This window comes from Rhinichthys klamathensis, unplaced genomic scaffold, assembly GCF_029890125.1.
Source record: "Rhinichthys klamathensis goyatoka isolate OS25496 unplaced genomic scaffold, OSU_Roscu_1.1 h1tg000059l_1, whole genome shotgun sequence".
NCBI lineage: Eukaryota > Metazoa > Chordata > Actinopteri > Cypriniformes > Leuciscidae > Rhinichthys > Rhinichthys klamathensis.
In genome coordinates, this window is record NW_026606604.1 from 5,004,533 (window position 1) to 5,030,219 (window position 25,687).

The 25,687-nt window shown below is 40.9% G+C and overlaps 1 protein-coding gene and 1 long non-coding RNA gene across 5 annotated transcripts; both read left to right on the plus strand.

Moving 5' to 3' along the window:
* The first annotated feature begins 1,896 nt into the window (after positions 1-1,896).
* On the plus strand, positions 1,897-11,158 carry tnk2a (tyrosine kinase, non-receptor, 2a). 4 transcript variants are annotated; one of them, XM_056249104.1, is made up of 16 exons: positions 1,897-2,222; positions 2,372-2,549; positions 2,711-2,781; positions 4,630-4,857; positions 4,950-5,105; positions 5,764-6,041; positions 6,117-6,243; positions 6,323-6,469; positions 6,619-6,713; positions 7,016-7,210; positions 8,220-8,311; positions 8,427-8,471; positions 8,552-9,927; positions 10,015-10,110; positions 10,211-10,338; positions 10,626-11,158. In XM_056249104.1, the coding sequence occupies exons 1-16, from the start codon at positions 2,175-2,177 to the stop codon at positions 10,630-10,632; spliced, it is 3,267 nt and encodes a 1,088-aa protein (XP_056105079.1). In that variant the 5' UTR covers positions 1,897-2,174; the 3' UTR covers positions 10,633-11,158. The 4 variants fall into 4 exon arrangements, with proteins under 4 accessions (XP_056105079.1, XP_056105080.1, XP_056105081.1 ...); XM_056249105.1 differs by having other exon boundaries at positions 4,651-4,857; XM_056249106.1 differs by lacking the exon at positions 8,427-8,471.
* Positions 11,159-11,186: 28 nt separating this feature from the next.
* LOC130083986 (uncharacterized) lies at positions 11,187-12,510 on the plus strand. Its single transcript, XR_008806887.1, has 2 exons — positions 11,187-12,344; positions 12,375-12,510. It is a non-coding gene; the product is annotated as an uncharacterized LOC130083986 (long non-coding RNA).
* The last annotated feature ends 13,177 nt before the right edge of the window (positions 12,511-25,687 follow it).

Genomic DNA, 25,687 nt, shown 5'->3' on the forward strand with positions numbered 1-25,687 from the left:
TTGAAAATACACATTGTAACAAGGTTATAAAAGGCATATGTAAATCTGTTTTGCAGTTTGACGTTGACTAGTCAGAAGCGGCCTTGATTTGGCTCATATGTGCCTGGCATGGCCTTGTCAAACACTGGACCGCCAGAGGACCGTCCCTGACATCCTCTAGTGGACATTTTCTGAAGACCTCAGGACTGGCCTAAAGCTTGGTAAGACCACTTCTAGATATCAATTCACCATAAATGCCTTGCTGGATAAAGGCAAAACTCTAAACTTAGAATGTCCTGAATAAAAGACTGAATTGTTAAATAGGTTATGACATATTTAGAATATTGTTTCTATGTGCTGTACCTCTGTATAAGGTCTATCTATCTATCTATCTATCTATCTATCTATCTATCTATCTATCTATCTATCTATCTGTCTGTCTGTCTGTCTGTCTGTCTGTCTGTCTGTCTGTCTTTCTGTCCGTCCGTCCGTCCGTCTGTCTATCTACTTATTTCTATTTAGTTCTTTAAACTTAGAATGTCCTGAAATAGACTGAATAGTTTAAATTGCTTATGAAATATTTAATATATTGTTTCTATACCTACTGTACAACTATATAAGGCCAGTGTGAGTCTGTTGCCGAAATATAATATCTCACAGTATCAGAGTTTCAAAGGGTGGACATTTCCACCCACCCTGTCTCCTACGACAGTGTCCTGTATTGTAAATCCTCATATTTGTGCGTAGGGGATCTCTAGAAGGGAAAGAGATGCCATGTGGCATTCTGGCTGCTCCTCTTAGTCATGCTCTAGTTGCCAAGGGTTAATGCGACATTGTCATTGTCACACTCAGTGGGTGATTTATGATGGTTGACGTGTTTCGTTAAAAAGTGTGAATAAATATGTTTTATGCACGTGTGTGGGCTGTTTTAATTCAGGGTGTTTAGGCAACTCACAATCACATTCTCTCTACACCTTTCCCCCGTTTCTCTCTTTTTGCACTGGGAGGCTGCATATTTCATCAATAGTGAATGGGTAAATAAATATGTCCTGATTTACTGCTCCATAAGTGGATGTACATTTCCCCAATAGAATCAATGAAGTTTTGACACCCTTTTTGTGTCTCTCTCTATATATATATTACACGGCTCTCTGGAATACTTGATTCTGATTGGTCAGTCGGCTAAATCTGTGTTATGTCGGGGCATATTTATGTCAAATCATTGCAGAACTACATATCATCATTGCAGTCTGTCTGTCTATCTGTCTATCTATCTATCTATCTATCTATCTATCTATCTATCTATCTATCTATCTATCTATCTATCTATCTATCTATCTATCTATCTGTCTCTGTCTGTCTGTCTATACATCTGTCCGTTATAGTGTACATACTCTGGCATGTAGTGTGTTGACACTTTTGTGAGTTTGAATGCGGCTAGAGACGTTTCCTAATCCTATTTCAGTAATTTCCTGTCACTATAAAAATGGCCACAAATAAAACAAAGGATTTGTACAATGATGTTGACACATCAATATAACCCTTTTTTCTTTTTTTCTTTTTTTTGTGGGCGAGGTTAAGCTGTGTGATGTTGAGCACATTCTGTTTTGTACCGCAATACTGCTTAAGGATTGTGTCTTGAGGTCTGCCTCACTCGTACTGCATCTCGCAGTGACTCAGCAAGAGAAAGCAAAATTCTGCTTCTGGAGAAAAAAAAAACTAATATGGAAATGCTTTACCGTTAACAAGCTGTGACCTTTTTATTCATCTGACTGAGACTTAAGGAGATGAGACCTGAAGAAGATGGATCTGGAGATGTTTGGAAGACAGGACAGGACTGCAATGAACTGGATTTAAGGCACTGTGCGCACTGATTCATTCATCCACAAGGGTGGGAATAATCTTTCACACTAAGTCTCAGGAGGCTGGGCAGAGGTTTTGCAACATAAGACACAGTTTCACATGAGACTGCAACTATTTTTTCGGCGAAGAATCAGATTACACATGCTATTCTTGACTTTAGCTTATAAAAGAGAGCTTCATGTTGCGGCTGATGGGAGGAAGAAGAATCAAACAAATATATCTTGCAGATTAGAGGAGACGCTTGACAGTTTACTGTGAAAACAGGACACACCCCGAGGGAGTGCAGTTCACTCATACACACACTCCCTGAAAGCACTGCTTTCCATGTACAAATGGCGGCAGTCTCAGACTACCAGCGACACTATAATGTAAAAGATGAGGTAAAAGATGCTGTGTACGGTTTCCTCTACACAGCAATAAAATGTATTTTTGTTTTGTTTTCCAGGAAATTTCCTTAAAATAACAGATTTACTTGAGGAGCAGAATTGTTGAGTATAATATTGTTTATGCTTATGTTGTGTGTTTGCAGGCGGACGGTGAAGACATGCAGTCTGACGAGGGTACGGAGTGGCTCATGGAGCTGCTCACCGATGTGCAGCTCCAGCAGTATTTTCTGCGTATCCGTGACGACCTCAATGTCACACGTCTCTCACACTTTGACTATGTCAAAAATGAGGACCTTGAAAAGATCGGCATGGGCCGCCCAGGTGAGTGGGGTTGCATGTGTTTTAACTGTGTGAGAGGAGTTTTGAATGTTGGAAGAATTAATTAAATTATTATTAAATTTGTATATAATATAATATAAAAAAGATGAGGTGAGTATTATATTATATTATTATATATTTTTCATCCCTCTCTGGCTCCGCAGGTCAGAGACGGCTGTGGGAGGCAGTGAAAAGGAGAAGGGCCATGTGCAAACGGAAGTCATGGATGAGCAAGGTATGGTATGGATCCTGAAATGAAAAATGGCTATATTACTTATATATATATATATATATATATATATATAAACACACACACACACACACACACACACACACATATATATATATATATTAGTGTTATTTTTGTTTTATTATATTACATTACTTTTATATAACTATAAATATAACAAATTATTATTATTATTTTAGTTTTAGTTTAATTTTTAATATTATTTTATTCATTTTTTTAAATTAGTGCTATTTAAGTGTAATTACATTTTTAATTTCAGTTTTAGGTTTTTGTACTTTTTAGTTTTAATATATTTACAGTTAATTACTTAAACTTAATTCAGTTTATTGACAAGACAACATTTATTTAATTTTATTTCAGCTTTATTTCAGTTAACAGAAAAAAAAATATATATATATATATATATATAAATATACACACTCACCTAAAGGATTATTAGGAACACCTGTTCAATATCTCATTAATGCAATTATCTAATCAACCAATCACATGGCAGTTGCTTCAATGCATTTAGGGGTGTGGTCCTGGTCAAGACAATCTCCTGAACTCCAAACTGAATGTCAGAATGGGAAAGAAAGGTGATTTAAGCAATTTTGAGCGTGGCATGGTTGTTGGTGCCAGACGGGCCGGTCTGAGTATTTCACAATCTGCTCAGTTACTGGGATTTTCACGCACAACCATTTCTAGGGTTTACAAAGAATGGTGTGAAAAGGGAAAAACATCCAGTATGCGGCAGTCCTGTGGGCGAAAATGCCTTGTTGATGCTAGAGGTTAGAGGAGAATGGGCCGACTGATTCAAGCTGATAGAAAAGCAACTTTGACTGAAATAACCACTCGTTACAACCGAGGTATGCAGCAAAGCATTTGTGAAGCCACAACACGCACATCCTTGAGGCGGATGGGCTACAACAGCAGAAGACCCCACCGGGTACCACTCATCTCCACTACAAATAGGAAAAAGAGGCTACAATTTGCAAAAGCTCACCAAAATTGGACAGTTGAAGACTGGAAAAATGTTGCCTGGTCTGATGAGTCTCGATTTCTGTTGAGACATTCAGATGGTAGAGTCAGAATTTGGCGTAAACAGAATGAGAACATGGATCCATCATGCCTTGTTACCACTGTGCAGGCTGGTGGTGGTGGTGTAATGGTGTGGGGGATGTTTTCTTGGCACACTTTAGGCCCCTTAGTGCCAATTGGGCATCGTTTAAATGCCACGGCCTACCTGAGCATTGTTTCTGACCATGTCCATCCCTTTATGGCCACCATGTACCCATCCTCTGATGGCTACTTCCAGCAGGATAATGCACCATGTCACAAAGCTCGAATCATTTCAAATTGGTTTCTTGAACATGACAATGAGTTCACTGTACTAAAATGGCCCCCACAGTCACCAGATCTCAACCCAATAGAGCATCTTTGGGATGTGGTGGAACGGGAGCTTCGTACCCTCGATGTGCATCCCACAAATCTCCATCAACTGCAAGATGCTATCCTATTAATATGGGCCAACATTTCTAAAGAATGCTTTCAGCACCTTGTTGAATCAATCAATGCCACGTAGAATTAAAGCAGTTCTGAAGGCGAAAGGGGGTCAAACACAGTATTAGTATGGTGTTCCTAATAATCCTTTAGGTGAGTGTATATATATATTTATATATTAAATATGTCGAAATATGTCGATTTTAAATAAGTCTTTTTTTCTCATAGCTGCATTTAAGCTTCACATAGATTATCACTGATGTCTGCCAGGTTTATAAATGACACCTCTCACTGTGTGAAAATCTACTGCATCTTGGAGTCAGAGGCAGGTGGAATCACCCTCAGCCGTAGTCTCTGTGCTTGGGCCAGCAGGTGTTCACCGGGAAGCGTCCTGACTCCGATTCCCAGACTCCAGCCGTGTTCCGCAGCTCATCCCCATCATCAGCTCAACCAGACGGTCAGCCAGCCGATCTCACCTGCCTCATCAGTGACAGAGACCTCACCCTCTACGAGAAACTGGGAGACGGCTCCTTCGGAGTGGTGAAACGTGGAGAATGGCAAGCCCCCTCTGGAAGAGTGGTAAGAGGGAAGGAAGATAAACATCACTAGTAATGATTAGGTATCCATATGCAAAATGAATATAATGCATAGAGTTTCTTCCTGTGCTGTAGCTGAGTGTGGCTGTAAAGTGCCTGAAGACAGACCTGTTGGACCAGCAGGGTGAAGGTCTAGATGACTTCATAAGGGAAGTTAACGCCATGCACTCCCTGGACCACCACAATCTCATTCGTCTATATGGTGTTGTCCTCACACACCCCATGAAGATGGTGAGGAATGAGAATTGAAGTACTAAAAATGGCATTCTGTGTCTTTAAAACAACAACCATGTTCCTTTATAGTCTACCTTTATGGTATAGCAAACAAACCTAAACCAAATCAAACTGAACTACACTAATACTTTTACTTAGCAAGGACACATTAAATTGATCAAAAGTGATAGTAAAGACTTTTACACTGTTAGAAAAATATATTTTAAATAAATGTTTTTTTTTTTTATGTTATATTCATCAAAGAATCCTGAAAAAAATGTATCACGGTTTCCACAAAAATATTAAGCATCACAACATTGATAACAATAAGACATGTTTCTTGTGCACCAAATCAGCAGATTACAGGGTAGGGGATCTACAGGATCATGTGACTGAAGACAGGAGTAATGGCTGCTGAAAATTCAGCTTTGCCATCACAGAAATAAATTACATTTTAAAATATATTAAAATAGAAAAAAAGTTATATTAAGTTGTAATAATGTTTCACAATATTACTGTTTTTACTGTATTTTTGATCAAATAAATGCAACCTTGGTGAGCATTAGAGACTTTTTTTAAAACCTAAAAAAAAATCTTACTGACCCCAACTTTTCAAATTTGCTAGTGTAAATGGTTTTCATTTTTGTGTGAACTACCTGTCTTATTTGTGTTTCAGGTGACAGAACTTGCCCCATTGGGTGCTTTGTTGGACCGCCTGAGGAAGCGTCAGGGTCATATATTGATAGCGGTGCTGTGCCACTATGCTGTTCAGATCTCCTGTGGCATGGCCTACCTTGAGTCCCGACGATTCATTCACAGAGACCTGGCTGCACGCAACATCCTGTTAGCCTCCAACGACCTCATCAAGATCGGTGACTTCGGCCTAATGAGAGCTTTACCTAAAAACGATGATCATTACGTGATGCAGGAGCATCACAAAGTCCCTTTTGCCTGGTGAGAAGAGTTATAGACCACCATCTAATTTTTATTTATTCCTCGAGCCCATGTTGACATCCTCATGCTTTGCAGGTGTGCTCCAGAGAGCCTGAAGACCCGTACCTTCTCCCATGCCAGTGATACCTGGATGTTTGGAGTAACATTGTGGGAAATGTTCACTCACGGGCAGGAACCATGGGTTGGACTCAATGGTAGTCAGGTATACAGACATACCTGACCCTAAACACCTTTTTTTTGTAAGTAAAGTTGGTGTGACATCTGTTTGTCCTTTTGCATAGATTCTCCATAAGATCGATAGGGAGGGAGAGAGGCTTATCAAACCGGAGGACTGTCCGCAGGACATTTATAACGTCATGCTGCAGTCCTGGTCGCCCAAACCCGAGGACAGGCCGACATTTGTGTCCCTCAGGGACTTCCTTGTGGAGGTAAGGTCTCGAATAACAACAGCAGAAGGTGATTATACTGGTTAGAATGTCCTTGTATCAAAGTCTTTTTATTGAATTGCACATACACCAGAATGTCAATATAATTATTGGCTGTTTTAATTAAAGAAGTTTTTCTAATTCACTTATAGACAATGCCCACTGACATGAGGGCACTGCAGGACTTTGATGAACCAGACAAACTTAAAATTCATGCCAATGACATCATCACTATCATTGAGGGCAGGTAAGGACATATTTTTGCATAAGCCAGGTGTGAGGAACCACTGTATTATGTGGTCGCTTTTAACCTACGGCCTAGGAAAGATAGAAAAAAATGTTAAGGTATGCCAAAGTCAGAATTTGATCAATAGATTTAATAATCAGTAAATTAATTGCAATTATGTTATTCTTGACAGTCCTAGTTTTTCACCATTTATGCTAATGACATGAATGTTGAACAGACCAGCCTTGCTTTGTTTAAAAAATGTTTGTGTATTTACTCTAGTTATTTTAGTCTGTTTTTACAGCCTCATTTCTGTGCTGCAGAGCAGAGAACTATTGGTGGAGAGGTCAGAATAGACAGACTCTGAAGGTGGGACAGTTCCCGAGGAATGTGGTGACCTCTGTGGCTGGTCTGTCTGCTCACGACATCAGCCGACCTCTCAAGCACAGTTTCATCCACACAGGCCATGGAGACACAGACCCACTCCGAAGTTGGGGCACCCCTGACAAGATCGATGAGTAATATTCCATGACCATGCACGACTGACTTCTTGTTAGCAGACTCTATGGATTTTTTTATCTCTCAGGGAACAGACCGCTTTCCTTGTGTTCACCACTAGAGAGCAGCAATATATTATTTTAAACCAGTAATTCTCAACCTTTTTAACTCAAAAGCCCTCCGTTGTCCCGAAATATACTTTTTTCTGGGAATTCTGCAGTAATTATAATAAAGTTTCTTGCTTTTAAACTTTTTTTTAAATGGAAACTTTCAATATTGATATGTTAATTTATTTAACCTCGATTCATATTGTGATTTCAAATATTTCAAGAACTGTTTGGCTGAAAGAGCTAAATGCGCGACAACTGAAGAAAACGGATGCAAATAGAAAAAAAAAAAGCAAATGAGAAAAACATCTTCATCAGTTTAACAACACGTGCTCCAAACACTCACAACGCAAACAAATACAGAAACGCACTGCAAATACTCACAAAACACATATGATCAGGATGTTAAAATTAACAAAAAACTCACCTTTCAGGTCATCGACAACACCACTGACGAGTAGACATTTAACATTAAGCATGTCTCATCCAGGTTGTTGTGAGTATTTTCAGCGCGTTTATGTTTTGTTTGGGCTGTGAGTATTTGCAGCTGTGTCAAACTGATGTTTTCTTAATTTGCATGTGTTTTCTTTAGTTGCTGTGCATTGAGTTCTCTCAGCCAGCGTAGTATGATGTTCAATAATAAAAAAACAAGTTACTGATGGGTAAAAATAAAAAATATTTTATATTATTTATTATTATTTTTATTATAATTTAATTTAGGAAATTGCAGTTTATATCTTGATTTTATGTGTTTTTAGCATTTTAATTGTAATTATTTTAATATATTCATAGTAATTTATGGATTTAAATACTGTTTAGTCATCTCTGCCCACTTGATGAGATGAGAACCACTAAATGACTGAAATGAATGAAAATCTGCAGAGGTGGATTTAGTTATTTACCCAATGTGCTTTGTGTTCAGTCTGTACCTTGGTAATCCCATGGATCCTCCAGATGTTCTTGGGATGGATTCAAATGCGGCCAAGCCCACTAAACTTCCAAACCGGGCTAAAAGTAAGCAATTGCTTGATCTTGTTGAGCTGGGCTGTTCTGCTCTTCTTCAAATTCACCACTTCTCTCTTTTGCTCTGTCTTCTTTTGTTTCTGATCTTTTCTTACTGTTGTGTCAGAACAACCTCCCCCCAGACCTCCTAAACCAGCAGTTCTTCTTAAGAGTAAGAACCATTTCTATTCTTCTAAGAATCACATGACAAAAACAATTTTCCTAAAGTTTTGCCTTATGACTTGTTCCCAGAACCATTTTACGACTCTGTACTGGACAATGATGATGATCTGATAGTGACGGGTGTGAAGAAACTCTCGCTTAAGACTCCCACGTACCTGGGTTTACGCCCCTGGCCTTGGGAAAGCATTACTCCGAGTGACCGCCTTAGCGAAGTCTCACTCATTGACTTTGGAGACGATAGTTTTAGCTCTACATCACCTTCACCCATTACCGAGACGCCCAACCCCAGCACAGCGAAACCACCTGCATCTTACGCCGCATCTATCTTAGATATGGCGCCACCGCAGAGCCCCAATCGAGCCCTGCCCAACCCCATGCACCCTACTCCTGTGGTGGATTGGGATATGCGGCCCCTACCTTCTCTTCCGGCATATGACGAAGTTTCCTTGGAGTGTGCTGAGCAGGAAGACATGGAAGTGAGCTCCATAAATGCATCTGCGGCGGTGCAGGAAGACACTGTATCTGAACAGACACAATCAGAGGATGACATTAAAGTCGATGGTAAATGCAATGTGGAGGACAACCTCTTTCTACCATTCAAGCATGGTGAGGAATCCCACTCGTTTTCGCAATCAGCAGACATCTTCAAGGAGCTACAAAGGGAGGTGATGGTGAAGCTTCGGGTCCCTCCGACCGGACGTTCCCTCCCTTCTTCACCCCTCCCGACTCCTTCAGCTCTCGCCCCGCACCGACAGATCATCCTGCCCTCCTCCTATGAGGACAGGCCTCAAATCCCTCCAAGAATCCCAATCCCACCCATGCGGCCCTCTAAGCGGGCAGGAATATATGGCAGCAGACTATCGGTTTCTCTTGGAGACCAAGAAGACGTGAGCCGCTGTCCGCCTCAGATACCCCCAAGGGATCACGCTCTATCTCAGCCGAACTCTCGGGCACCGAGCCCTATGGTGCAGCAAGGCGGCTCCCCTCAACAGAGATCCAGCCTCTGTTGCGTCGGATCATTGGGCTCCTGCCTATCCCCGTCGTCATATTCCTCTGCGCCATCCAGCTCCTCCATCACATCATCTACGTCAACCGCCACCACTGCAAGTTCTCAGTACGGATCTACTGAAGTGGGCCAGACTCCGGCTAAGAGTCCCTGCATCCTCCCTATCGTGTATGGTGGTGTGAAGGCCAGCAGCACTCATTACTACTTGCTACCTGAGAAACCGGCATACCTGGACAAGTACGAGAGGTTCTTGAAGGACTCAGAGGGAAACACTGAGAAAAAACCCACAAATATGGCCACAGTGAGGCCTATGGTTCATCAGCAAGTCAACAAGCTCAGTTCTTCCACCGGCCACACTAGTAACAGCGAGACTTCCAACAGTCTGGCCTGGCCGAGCAGCACCCAAGCAGGTGCCTTCAACCGTGTCACGATACAACAAGTAAGCAATTTTTCTCCAGAGACTCTCACCATTGGCTACTCAATGATGTCATGGTATTTTGAGATGACTGATTGGTTGTTTCTGTAGGTGCAGGAGGCGGTACATGGAGTGACTGTAGAGGAGTGTCAAACGGCCCTTCAGACACACAGCTGGAACTTTCAGGAGGCCGTGAAATATTTGAAGGTATCTGTGTGCTTCATTTCAGACACAAAAGAGAGAGAGGTGCTCATGGATGATGAAAGATCTTTGAAGCATTTACACAGATGACTGTTTTCCGATGTAGGTGGAGCAGTTGTTCCGACTGGGTTTGAAGGCTCGGCCTGAATGCGTAGAAGCTCTGGAGAGGTGTGGCTGGAATCTGGAGCAGGCCAGCACTCAAATGCTGGACTCCTACGGTCCATCTAGACAAAGGTAGTATAACTATATGATTATTAAAGGGATAGCTCACCCAAAAATGAAAATTTACTCTAAACCTGTATGAGTTTCTTTCTTCAGTGAAACATGAGAGAAAATCTGAAAAAAAAAAATTTTCAATACATTTATGTCCATACAATGAAAATCATTGGGGTCCAGTGTTGTTTTGGACCCCAGTGATATTCTTTAAATGTCTAAAAACTAATTCTTTAAATGTCGTCTTTTGTGTTACACAGAAAAATAAAGTAAGGCAGAATTCAACATATATCTCTGATTTGTGTCAGGTTCTAATGGCAGGAAAAGGAAGAACAGAGCAGATCTCCTTTCCAGCGAAGCAATGAGAATCGATCCACTGAGAATTCAGCTCTTTGACTGTGGACCAGTTATACAATTGATGTTTGTTAATAGATTATGCAGGTCATTTGAATATTCATTGCCTAACTGCTTATAATCAATACAAGCAAAATGCAAAATTCACTTACTTGAAGTACAACAAGTGCAATGTGAACAGTTATAAATGAACCATGTACATCAGATTGTGTTTGTATATTTTGCTTAAGTTTTAAAATAGAGAAAAGTTAGCTTTTCACTGCATCAAATGTGACTTTACACTACTGCATTCAGCCTGTGAAATGTTTGTAGTTTATTTATTCTGAATATTTTATGCAGGGGTGTAGGAACCATCTGAAAAGTGGGGACATAATTTAAATCTTATCAGCACTGCTCAATATTAATTAAGTGATGTGATTTGTAATGGTTGCTACATCCCTTATTTTATGTAAAGATATTGCAGGGTATACTGGTCAGACATTATAAGCTTTTGAATGGATGTATAGACATTATGAATGGATGTCTAGACCATTAAGGTGCAGTCACATTTACTGTTGTTCTGTGAATTTTTGTGGACAAAGTCGGTCGTTTCAGTAGGGATTGAAATCCATGTGATCAGCAATTTCCTGTGAGGGTAAAAGATTTCCCCACACAGATTCCTCAAAGGGTTCAAGGTCACATGGCGAATGACCAACTTGGTTTGAAAGTGACTTCTGCTGCTTGGTTTGAAAGTGACTTCTGTGTAAGCTGTGCTTCATACATCGCTACATTATTGACGATGGACTTTTTCCTGTGAAATTTCATGATAATATTACCACACCTTTATGGATTATCTATTACACTCATACTTCGGTTAACTCTCATTCATGATGTTGCATGCTGTGTATAGGCCTTGTTGCTAATATCAGCTTATACTAGTTTTTCATTAGTTTTATTCTATTCTGTGGTGGTAAAATTAGTCGCCGCCTGAGACTGCACAGCCACAGATCACCCACAGTCGGTCTTTTTTTCCCCCATGCCTCTATTATTGTGGTTTAATCTATTTTAGATAACCCACGATTAAAACAAACAAACTGTGGTCGAACTGAGAATGTCAATGTTCATTCCTCATGTCAAAAGTCTGGCTAGACGAATCTATTTTAGAATAAACCCATTTTTCATGTGCCATGATGGCTGCAAAAAAAATACTGTAAATGCACTTAGTGTATTCTTAATTCATCAGTTTCTTGTTAGTTTTGTTGGTCTTCATTGTCTTTATCACGGGACCAATTGTTCTCAGTTGCTGATTTAGCTATTATGAGAATATTATCTTTTTCATTTACTTTTAAGTGGAACTCTGCTTTAACTTTGCATTTTCTGATTTTGCTCAGGTTTATATATCACAGAAACAGCACTTAGTCTCTGTATGAAGATTAGGGGAAGTTTGTATTAATGAAATGATCTTAACTGGAACTGAATAACAGCTTTAAATGCACATTTTTCTTCTGTCAGAACATGTCGACCGTACGTCATACACTTTGCATCAATCACACACAAACGTCTTACTAAGCAAATTGATGCTTTTGCTCTGTGCTTGTGTGTTCTGTAATTTTCATTTGCCATCTGTACAGATGCTCAGTATTCTAGTTATGTTTTACCTGCACTGGTTTTGTGTTCATGTCTTTGCAATTGTTGTTCAGTTTTTGGAATATAGCCTGTGTCAGTGCTCACCTTATAGGTTGCCTCCCACTTTTTCTGAATTGGATGGCAGAATGCTGGGCTCACTGTAAAAGCTTTATAAATGTGTATTCTATAATTATCTATATGTATTTTTGTAATGAAGTATATATTTAAAACTGGTGTAAATGAGGTTTCATTATTTTATCAGTCTTTTTGAGTTTAAAGTATTATGGCAACTATTCACAGATATATTCACAGATTATACAGAACGCAAGATTCTTAAATCTTATGGACTCATTGAGCCAAGAGGCAGAGCTGCACCATGGGGCCCACTGACCCTGGAAGTGGAGCTGCACTATGGGGCCCACTGACCCTGGAAGTGGAGCTGCACCATGGGGCCCACTGACCCTGGAAGTGAAGCTGCACCATGGGGCCCACTGACCCTGGAAGTGAAGCTGCACTATGGGGCCCACTGACCCTGGAAGTGGAGCTGCACCATGGGGCCCACTGACCCTAGAAGTGGAGCTGCACCATGGGGCCCACTGACCCTGGAAGTGAAGCTGCACTATGGATATCCACATGAGCTATGAGAAGCCTTACAGAATATCTACTAAATGTCAACATGTACAGGGCATGGTGCTGTCTAATGAATATAAATATATTACTAGAATATAATAAATGAAATACATAAAATATGACAAATTAATGAACATTTATTTTGCTGTTATGTTGTTAGTTTGTCAGGCATCAAAAAATATTTGAAATATGGATGCTGATACTTTGACGATTTCTCTAAATCTTTATTTATCTAATCCACCATTAGATGTCAGTGCTGTGCTAAAGAATGAAAGATTGCATTGCTTTCAAAGTTACTTGTATCATATTTCATATTCCCCAGACATGAATTTATTCTCCATTACATTAATAGCACTTCTAGAGCAAACTTGACAAATAACCCCAGGTTTTAAGGGGTCCATTTCAGTTGTCTAGTAGTCTCAGCCTCAGACGTCACACCCATGGACCGTTGGGTGAACGTCTGATGCATAATATGTACACTTAAAGGAGAACTCCGGTCAATTTTAACATTGAGCTCATTTTTTTGTACATTTGGAGTCCTGTCAGTACAGACAAAAACGACAAAAATCGGTGTTGCCTACACCGTGTTATCCTCTTTTTAAAATTTGCACCCTGTTGACTTCAATGGGGCAAGTTCTAAACCTGCTTTTAGCCTCTTAACAACCTTAATGTGTCATTACAAGTGCACAGCCATGTGAGTGGTGTTATTAAGAGTGACCACGGTCAATCTGACTGCAGTAGATGTGCAAGTTATTAATAAAAATGATGTTAATTTAGCCAGCTCACATACCTGTATTTACTTCCTGTTTTCGTTCGAAGTCCACAGTAGTCGATTGACGAGTTCGCGCTATAACTATTAACTAATGATCGCGCGCGCGAACTCGACAATCGACTACTGTGGCCAGCACTCCAAATGTACAAAAAAATGAGCTCAATGTTAAAATTGACCGGAGTTCTCCTTTAACAAAATTATAAACGCAACATTTTTTTTTTGCCCCCATTTTTCATGAGCTGAACTCAAAGAAACCAGTCAGTATCTGGTGTGACCACCATTTGCACACAGTGCAACACATCTCCTTTGCATCATGTTGCTTTTATTATTTTGTTCAGTGTATATATATATATATATATATATATATATATATATATATGAGGTTTGTTTTTGGTTAGCCAGGAAAGTTATCTAAACGGAAATAAAACGTTAGTTTTTGGTTTGTAGAATGTATATTCTACATATTCTAACTTATGATAACATGCCCCTAGCATTATTCTAATGCTATTTTAACATTCCTCTATGTTATTCTAACGTTCCCCCAAGGTTATTCTAACCTTCCCAGAACGTTATTCTATCAATATTTTAATGTTCCTCTAACATTATTCTAACATTCCCAGAACGTTATTCTATGTATGGACACCCATAATCAGTATTATACAAACCATATCTTGTTTTTATTTATTGTTTAATTATTCAAAAATAATCTGAGCACATCAACCATTATGGAAGATTAAATAAGATTAAATTAGTCTTAAATTATGCCTTCAGCAAAAAATAACAATGAATTCAAAACAATCTATGGTTTTAAAATGTGAAATTTATTCGACATTTAGAAATGAATAAACAATTATTGTAGGATATAAGTAAAAAAAAAACGAAATAAAAAAAAACGAAACAAAATAACACTGTGGCAACAAATGTACAATTACACTGCAATAAACATGTAAAAAACACTGTGGTAACAAATGTATAATTACACTGTAATAAATATGTAATAACACTGTAGTAACAAATGTACAATAACACTGTAATAAACATAAGTTCACTGTAATAAACATTTAATAACACTGTAGTAACAAATGTATAATAACACTGTGGCAACAAATGTACAATTACACTGCAATAAACGTAAAAAACACTGTAGTAACAAATGTATAATTACACTGTAATAAACATGTAATAACACTGTAGTAACAAATGTACAATAACACTTTAATAAACATATAAGTTCACTGTAATAAACATTTAATAACACCGTAGTAACAAATGGATAATAACACTGTGGCAACAAATGTACAATTACACTGCAATAAACATGTAAAAAAAACACTGTAGTAACAAATGTATAATAAGACTAGGGTTGGGTATCGTTTGGGTTTTATCCGATTCCAGTACCTACTCGGTATTTTTTAAACGGTTCCGGTGCTTAAACGGTTCTTTAATCGGTACTTAAGAAAATGAAACCGCACACACTTTATCAAAAAATAATACCCTTTAATTTACAGGGCCAAACTGGACACAATATTAACTTAAATCTTTAAACAATATAAATACAAGTAACATATGGTAATAATAAAACCAATATAAAATAAAAATTCATATTTACATAATATCAAATGAAACAATATTGTATCAAACAATGTAATAATACTGGAGATTAATAGAGATTACTAGCAGGCAGAGCTGCCAACTCTCACGCATTGACCGTGAGACTCACGCAAATGACCCTTTTCACACAGAAAAATCGCGGACAAAGAGGACACTGACACCGACAGACAAGACAGAGAAGGTTACTTTTGATATGGAACAAATCCACAGTTGTCAGATTCTGTCAATATTTTTACGAGATTCACACAATAAATAACGTTTTGGCTCTTTGAAATGTGACAGATCGCTGTAGCGCGTCAGTTCAAACGGCACGTGATACAGCAGCCTACAAATCCACTGCTTCTTAGCTACGCAGCGTTGAGTGAACCTATGAAAGAGAACATCTCTGGTTACTGGTGTAACATATCTCTCAATAGGGAACGGGACGCTGCCAAGCTCCTCGCGGCCGCGCTGCCGACCAGCTTCCTTTTTCGGCAGAGAAATCAGAGGAGCAGATGGCGCGCGCGCGCCAACATAATATGACGACGTAAGTGCGTCGATGCGGCGCCCGCGCCATCAGCCAATGAATTGGCTTGATTCTATATGGGATTCAAACTATCGGCACACCCAGAGGGTGTTCTGACACGTAATTTTACACGTGAAATGCAGCCAAACCTTGCGAGAAAGAGCGCGCATGCGAGACAGAAGAAACTGTGCTCCATACTGTGTAGCACACGCACGGCGGAGAGGGAGAGAGCGAGAGACCTTGTGTGCGCGTGTGTGCCTAATGAAGTTAGGCACCGAAATCAGGCACCGAAATTTTCGTTCTTATTCGGTCTGGTTACTACCGTTTACGTCGGAACCGGTTCCCTATTGGCACCGAGTTTCGGTACCCAACCCTAAATAAGACTGTAATAAACATGTAATAACAGTGTATTAACAAATGTATAATTACACTGTAATAAACATGTAATAACACTGTATTAACAAATGTATAACAATCTAATAAACATGTAATAACACTGTATTAACAAATGTATAATTACATTGTAAAAAACATGTAATAACACTATTAACAAATGTATAATTATATTGTAAAAACATGTAATAACACTGTATTAACAAATGTATAATAACACTGTAATAAACATGTAATAACACTGTAGTAACAAATGTATAATTACGCTGTAATAAACATGTAATAACACTGTATTAACAAATGTATAATTACATTGTAAAAAACATGTAATAAAACTATTAACAAATGTATAGTTACATTGTAAAACATGTAATAACACTATTAACAAATGTATAATAACACTGTAATAAACATGTAATAACACTGCAGTAACAAATGTATAATAACACTGTAACAAACATGTAATAACACTGTATGTATAATTACACTGTAATAAACATAATTATACTGTAACAAACATAATTACACTAACAAATGTGTTTTTACACTTTAAAATATATAATTATGTGTAACAAATGTAAAATTACAATGTATTAACAAATCTAGAATAACACTGTAATAAACATGTAATAACACTGTATTAACAAATGTATAATTACACTGTAAGAAACATGTAATAAAACTGTATTAACAGATGTATAATTACACTGTAATAAACAGGTAATGACACTGTAGTAACAAATGCATAATAACACTGTAATAAACATGTAATAACACTGTATTAACATGTATAATTACAGTGTAATAAACATGTAATAACACTTAGTAACAAATGTACAATTACATTGTAATAAACATGTAATAACACTGTAGTAACAATGTATAATAACACTTTAACCTGTTAACCGTCACCAGTGCGTGGGCGCTCTGAAGCGTTTTTTTTTTAAATAGTTCAAAGTTACTATCATATTTAATGTGATTAACTTGACAAACTATACATCATTAAAACGATATAAGACTCAAGTTTCAGTATTTGACCACTATTGTATTCTGTGAAACTTATAGTGACAGTTATGTCTTAATTTGTGTCAGGAGTTATGAAATAAAAAAATGAGTCGTTACCTTTAATATGAATTATGAGCGTCAGCTGCTCTCATTCAGAAAAAAACTCCCGTGCGATCGTCATGACAGCGATTCACAAAACAACGTCCCTCAGGGCTTTTAGCTCAAACATGTGCAGATTTGGAGAAATATTGATAGATTCTCATAGGTTTACATCAGACTTCTATAGACAGGAATAATATTTATTGAATTTATACCCAAATGCGTCGATGTAATCATTTTGAGCGCTGTATACTCTGATTTACTGTGTTATCCATTCATACTGAAGTCTGGGGCGCTGTTGCACAGTAAAGTCCATATATGGATCACATGAAGAAGAGCCATAATCATGTGACATTCAGGAAGTCCTGACACAACAAAGCTATCCGAGATCGCTGTAAAGTGCAGATAAAGATGTTTTGAAGACAATAAACATGATTGCAATGATATTTGATTTACCTGTGTTCTTCGAGTCATGTCAGGTATTTTCATAATAATAGATTATATGTATAATGTAATGCTAATCGAGATAGACTTTCAAATTGTGCAGAATACAATAAAATAATATATTTTCTATCTGATTTTTTTATCTGAAGCCAAATCAGATTACAGAAAGTTATTTAAAACACTCGACTTGCGCTATAAAGTAAGTTGGAGCACAAACATAGTTTTATTCTCATAAATTGTCGTGTATTGAGGGTGTGCTAAGCTAACATGCTAGCTAGTACTGAGCACCTGCTACCTAACTTCGATGTAATTTTTATGATTTTTTTTCTAAATAAGAATGCTTACTGAAATGTTTCGTTTTTCAAAAAGGGCATTTGATACAGTTTCACTGTGAAGTGAGAACTTTTATAAAATAAATGAGGGATTGAAACAGTGTGAATTGCTAGTCGTTAGTGATTATAATGCAGACAAAAGAAAAGCATATTTAGAGCAATAAACAGGCTGGAGAGGTGTGAATATGTGCAGGGGAGCCTGAGACTGAATGGGACTCGTTTTTGCATCACAAAACAATAGAGGCAATAGACTGAATAGATGCTTATAAGATGACAATAAACACCAGTCTAATCAAAATAAAGTCATATGACATGATCTTGAAAAACATTGAACTAAATACAGAGTTTTAGACTTATCATCTTCAGATTTTAAATATAACATGGTTAGACATGTGGCTTTAGCTGCAGTGCATTTCTAGATTGCTACAATGCCAACTTCAATTTTATTTTCATGAAGATGTTTCATAAAAATAAATGTATAATAACTTTACAAAACTTTGAAGCTATTTATAACTATTTTTTTTCATTATGACAATAATTAATTCTACATTTACAATAAACTTCCAGGTGTCAGCTTTCAAATGAGATCTTACTTGTGCTTTTAGTACAAAGGGTTCATGAACTGTATCTGTTTCAGTTTGGGAATGCCATATCTGGGGATTTTTCAAAAATGGGCTTGAAGCTTAACAGGTTAATAAACATGTACTCAGAAGCTGCATCCAACGGCCACACTTTTCGCGCTCCTGAGAATGACTTGCTTCGACCAATTGAAAGCTGACGCTGTTATGTTCCGGTGTCCTTATTTAGCTTTCGCTTCACCGTCACATGCGACGTCACGGGTGACGTCATCACGCAACACCAATCAAGATTGGACTAGTTCCATACAGGTTTCAGACGCGTCACGCTGAAGGCGTTCCCCAATGTGTCGATTCTCGACGCAGCGACGAGGGTTACAGTCGTAACCCGAGACGGTTTCCACCTTCCTCATCCTCTGCGGCTTCCACATCCACCCATTCTCCACATTCATCTTCTACAGCTCCCACCTCGGCCTGGTCACCGCCTCCCACATCTGCTGCCACTTCTGCCTCTGCCTGGTCACCACCTTCCGCATCCCCAGGTAGCAGGGAACGTTCTCAGAACTTTGGCTAACATTCCCTACAAGTTTGGTTAATGTTTTAAAGAAAACATTTGAATTTAATGTTTAAAGAATGTTTTAAGGATGTTTTCTCATTTCAAATAATGTTCCTATAAGGTTAAATGTAAACCAAGATATAGGGCCTTATCTTGCACCCAGCGCAAATGACTTTGTACACTGACGCATGTATCATTCCTATTTTGCACCCGCGAAAAGCGGGCTTTTCCCTCCACAGACGCAAAAAGTCTGTTGTCCGTTGGCGCAAAAAAGGAGGCGTGTTTCGGCGCAAACATTCCCTAGTGCTATTTTGCAGTTCCAGAAAACAATTCCGCCACTGACCAGAAAAAAACTAGTCTAAAGTCAGTGGCGCGTTGCGCGTTGTTCATAATGCTATTTTAAGCGTGCATGCTTGGCCATAATGTAGCGGGTGCACAACGCGCATACACTTTGATTCTCCCATCAACACAGATGCAGCAATTTCTTTTTTTGCAAATCATACATTATAACAAGGAAAAATATTAACACATGAGGGAAATCATTGTGGTGTCCATGAAGGTGTAAAAAAATGTAGGCCTAAATCTAGCTTACACATTTACCCAAATTTTTCAGGCTAATTGTAGTAATGACGGATCAGACCTGTTTGCCCAATAGTGGCAAGACACATATGTATATAAGGACATCTGACAAATTAGTTTGTCCGTCAAGAACCAGAAAGAAAAAAAAAATCTCCCATCCCCATACAACGTCACTTCTCTGTCTTTCACTGCCCTGACAAGAACGTTCGTCTCCTCGGCTGTGAACCACTCCTGGCGCGCGCCTGGTAAATCCGCCATAATAATAACAATCTGCCATGCAACATGCGCACCTGCTCTTAAAGGGTATGTTGGATGACGCTCTGTGTCATAATGTGGGTCTTGTGTCCTGTCATGTTTAGTGGTTCCCTGTCTTGTCATTAGTTTTCCCAGGTGTTTCCCATTTACCACGCCCCCTTGTTATCCTGTTAGCTCGTTTGTACTTGATTATTTAAGCCCTGTGTTTCTGCCCTGTCTTTGTGAGTTGTTATATGTTTCAGGATTAACGTGAGTGTTGGTTTCCCAGTGTAAAGATTCTTGTTCCACGTTCTGAGTCTCTGTTTGAGTTTATTTAAATAAAGCGTGTAAACTGCGTTTGGATCCAGCCTCCTATCTGCCTTCACCGCATCACGTTACAGAACAACTCACCGCAATATGGATCCAGCAGTTGTCAGCAACCAGGCCCTCAGAAGTTTCCTTGCCTCGATATTTCAGGAAGGCCAGTCCATTGAGAGGTACGTGAGGGACTTTATGTCGTGCTGTCGTCTGGGGGCTTTAGACGACCTCGAGCTCATGGACTTGTTTTGGAGCGGGTTGGACAAGGACGTTGCCCAGTTAATGCCGGATGACTGTACCAGCTGGACCCTGGAGGGGTATGTCAACCTGGCCCTCTTCTGGAGCGGTTCATCATTTACTGTGGGCGTGGAGGAGAAGAAGCGGCGAGAGCCTGCAATTCACGTCTGCCCAGCCGAGACCGCGCTCCTCAAGCCCGCGCCTCACGTCTGCTCAGCCGAACCCGCGCTGCACGTCTGTTCCGCCAAACCCACTCTTCGTGTCGGACCCCTCGAGCCCGTATTCCGCACTGGTTCTGTTGAATTTGCTAATCCAGAGACCGCGGCGGAGGTTTCGCCGGCCGAACCGGAGTTTGAACGCGTGCCAGCCGGCGCGAACGAGTCAAGTGCCGCCGAGTCAAGTGAGTCAAGTGCCGCCGAGTCAAGTGAGTCAAGTGCCGCCGAGTCAAGTGAGTCAAGTGCCGCCGAGTCAAGTGAGTCAAGTGCCGCCGAGTCAAGTGAGTCAAGTGCCGCCGAGTCAAGTGAGTCAAGTGCCGCCGAGTCAAGTGAGTCAAGTCCCGAGTCAAGTGAGTCAAGTTCCAAGTCAAGTGAATCTAGCCCCGAGTCAAGTGCCGAGCCGAATGAATCAAGTGAGTCAAGTGAATCAAGTGCTGTGTCAATTGAATCGAGTGAGTCTAGCGCCGAGACAAGTGAATCGAGTGCCGAATCTAACCAAGTGAGTGAATCCAGCCAAGTGAAAGATTCAAGCCCAGTGAAGCGCCGTCGCAGAAGGAAGAGGAGGACTCGTTTGGCTCGCCAGGCTCCGGAGGGCGTTCCCAGATGCCTCGCCCTGCCGGCCCCGCCTCTGCGCCTCGCCCTGCCGGCCCCGCCTCTGCGCCTCGCCCTGTCGGCCCCGCCTCTGCGCCTCGCCCTGCCTATATCTATCAAGCTCCATGAGACTGTCCCAGAGCCCGTTGCCAGCCCGGAGGTTGTTCCCCTAGGTTCTCCCAAGTATTTTTTTGGGGGGGGCAGTAGGAGGTCCCACGAAAGGGTCATGGAGGCAGCGCTGACATGGACCTTGTCGATGCTATCTCCTCCTGAGCCTCCTATTCCCTCGTCTCCTGCCAAGGGTGCTCCGCCCTGGCCTTCGCCTCGTCCTGCTCCGCCCTGGCCTTCGCCTCGTCCTGCTCCGCCCTGGCCTTCGCCTCGTCCTGCTCCGCCCTGGTCACCGGCCCAGTCTGGTCCGCCCACGCTCTGCGGCCCAGGCCCGCCTTGCCCAGGTCCTGGTCCCGTTCCCCTGCACGGGCCTGGCCCTCCATCCCTCCCCCAAGACCGCCTGTGCTTCACCGCCCTCCTGAACTTTTTGGGTTTTTTTTTTGTTTTGTTGGGCGTCAGGAGCCGCCCTTAAGGGGGGGGTTATGTCATAATGTGGGTCTTGTGTCCTGTCATGTTTAGTGGTTCCCTGTCTTGTCATTAGTTTTCCCAGGTGTTTCCCATTTACCACGCCCCCTTGTTATCCTGTTAGCTCGTTTGTACTTGATTATTTAAGCCCTGTGTTTCTGCCCTGTCTTTGTGAGTTGTTATATGTTTCAGGATTAACGTGAGTGTTGGTTTCCCAGTGTAAAGATTCTTGTTCCACGTTCTGAGTCTCTGTTTGAGTTTATTTAAATAAAGCGTGTAAACTGCGTTTGGATCCAGCCTCCTATCTGCCTTCACCGCATCACGTTACACTCTGATTGGTTTATTTCACGTTACGGCCAAACCACACCTATGAATAATGAAGCTATTTCAGACCAACCCCTTTTAAACTTGCGTCGGGCGCAAGAGTCATTTATCCTAGAGTTCTCAACGGGCCTGAAAATTACAACCCGACCCGACCCGGCCCGTGGCTTTTAAAGCCCGGACCCGATGTAACCCGACACATCAACATGAATTATCTGCCCGAACCCGGCCCGCGGCCCGACGCCACCGCGTTCTCTTTTTTTTTCTCATACACGTATTATCATGACCAGCAGACGGGAATTCAAATCAACCTTTAATGTTCACGTCTTTTAACAGTTTTGAAACAAAATAGGCCTAGCCTTGTTGGCTTATAAGGCATCGTGGAGGAACAGTAGTGCGTGCACAGTGGATGGACTGAGGTGTGCTCTCCTCTCTTCAATGGTACGGCCAGCCACCCGCGATGCACATTGCACACAGCAGCCAGACTTTCTTTACGGTGAACAGCAGCGATGTTTTTTTTTTTCACTGAGCGGAAAAGATTAAGCCCGAGGTCCGACCCGACCCGAGTCATTTGCTTATATTTTCGACCCGAACCCGGCCCGAACCCTGCGGGTCCCGTCGGGTTTGTCGGGCCGACCCGACCCGTTGAGAACTCTAATTTATCCCGCCGGTAAAATAGCAACAGCGCCCAAGACCCGCCCACAAAGTTACTTGCGCTTCGCGCTTGATACTTACGTTTCAGATCGTTAAAATAGGGCCCATAACGTTTTAACTGTAACATTTTGAGGATGTTTTGGGAATGTTGTTGAGATAACAGATTATACAATGTTCTCAAAAAAACATTGGCACAATGTTCCATAATAACAGAGGAGGAACATTATCAAATCAATGTTCGTAAAATGTTTTGAGGATATTATTTAGTCCTGAGATGATAAAATGTTTTTAATAAAACATTCCTTTCAATTGACTTTTTAACAAAAGTAGAACATTTTGCATGAAATATTTTGAGGATGTTTTAGGAATGTTGTTATCTTTTATAAATCATTGGCACAATAACAAAGGAGGAACATTATCAAAGCAACATTCATCAAATGTTTTGAGGACATTATTGGCCTGAGAAGACAAAATCTCATAATATGATGTGTTAACAAAAGCTCATAAAATTGTAAGGATATTTTAGGGAATGTTTTAAAATATTAGGTAATTACTCTGGTGCTGATGGTCAATGTAAAGGACACAATCTGGCAACTATTGAAGAAAACATAAACCTGCCGAGGTGAATAGATATGGGAGCTGTAAAGAGGCGGAAGGCGAGGAAGAATCCATATGCAGTCGTTTATTAAAATCCACAGCAAACAAATCAAGATCGGCAGGCAGATAACATAAACTTTAAGGCAGGCAGAGGTAAGACACAATGAGGCAGTCCAATCCAAACAACAGAGCAAAAGAGATAATCCAAGAGGCAAAGACAGAACAAAGCTGGCAATGGTCATACACGAGATAAACAAGACAATGACAAGTGAACGCTCAGTAAGGCAGGTAGACTGGCAATACTTCGCGATGGCCTGTTAGCCAGGCCATACTTAAATGTCTCACAAACAGGAAGTAACCAGTGAAGCAGAGGGAGTGGCACACAGTCAGTACTCGGGAGAGGGCTCCCTCTGCTGGGGTGATGTTACAGAATCCCCCACCCTAGGCGCGACTCCTGGCGCTCGACGAGGACGTCCCCGTGGTCGTGGTGCTGGACGATCAGGTTTGGCTCGATGAAAGTCTTTGATAAGTGATGGATCCAAGATGTCATGGGCGACTACCCAAGATCTCTCTTCAGGTCCGTACCCCTCCCAGTCCACCAAATATTGGAGTTGACCCCCTCTCCTTCTTGAGTCCAACAATTCCTTTACCGCATAAGCAGGGGATCCATCAATGTCCAGCGGTGGAGGTGGCTCCTGGTTCTCAATGTTGGGGTCAGCAGCCGGGTGGACCGGTTTGAGGAGGGAAACATGCAAGGAGGGAGAGACACGATAATTAGCTGGAAGCTCCAACTGATGTGACCTCATTCATCTGTCTTATTATTTTAAATGGGCCTACAAACCTTGGGCTTAGTTTCTTGCTTGGTAGCCGCAACTTGAGGTCCCGTGTGGAGAGCCAGACCCTTTGTCCAGGTTGGTAGGGAGGATGTGGGCGACGTCGTCTATTTGGCCTGGATTTCCTGGTTCTTGACAGCCCTTTGCAGACGTACATGAGCAGTGTTCCACACCCTCTCGCTACGATAAATCCAGTCATCGACTGCAGGTACCATAGATGGTTCTCCCAAGCACGCATTGAAATGGGGTGACACCAGTGGATGAATATCTTAAAGAGTTCTGCGCGTTCTCTGCCCATGGTAGAAACTCTGCCCAGCGATGCTGTTCATGACCACAGTACGACCGTAGATACCTGCCAATCTCTTGATTCAATCTTTCCACTTGACCGTTGGACTGAGGATGATATCCTGAGGTTAAGCTGACATTGATGTCCAGCTGTCTGCAGAAGGCCCTCCATACTTGTGAGGTGAATTGTGTTCCTCTATCTGAAACAATATCTTCGGGTATAAAGATATAAACTCTGAAAACATGTTGAAACATGTTGAAACCGCTTGAGCAGTTTCAATGGCAGTGGGGAGGCCCTTCATAGGTATTAGACGGAAAGATTTTGAGAAGCGGTCAATGATAACAAGGACTGTTGTGAATTTAGTTGATGGAGGTTGATCGGTGACGAAGTCAATTGAAAGGTGTGACCAAGGTCGTTGGGGAATGGGCAAAGGTTGTAACAAACCAGAGGGTAATTGTTTGGGTGTTTTGGACTGAGCACAGATCGAGCAGGACTTGACATAGTTAGCCACATCCTTAATCATTGACGGCCACCAGAATGAATTTTGTGTGAGACCATGGGCCCTATTTTAACGATCTGAAACGCAAGTATCAAGCGCGAAGCGCAAGTAACTTTGTGGGCGGGTCGCTGTTGCTATTTTACCGGCGGGATAAATGACTCTTGTGCCCGACGCAAGTTTAAAAGGGGTTGGTCTGAAATAGCTTCATTATTCATAGGTGTGGTATGAGCGTAATGTGAAATAAACCAATCAGAGCGTCATCCAACATACCCTTTAAGAGCAGGTTGGTTGGTTGTTGTTGGTTCATTCTGTTGTTTCCTCCATCAAATTTCCTCCATCAAATCCCATGTAACAGGTGCAATAATTACTGATGGTGGTAGAATGAATTCTGGCGTGGATTCTGTTTGGGGAAGATCATGTCGCCTGGATAGGGCATCAGCCTTGCTATTTTTACTTCCTGGTCTGTAAGTTACAGTGAATTGGAATCTTGTGAAGAAAAGTGACCAGCGTGCTTGTCGAGGATTTAGTCTCTTGGCACTCTTGACATACTCA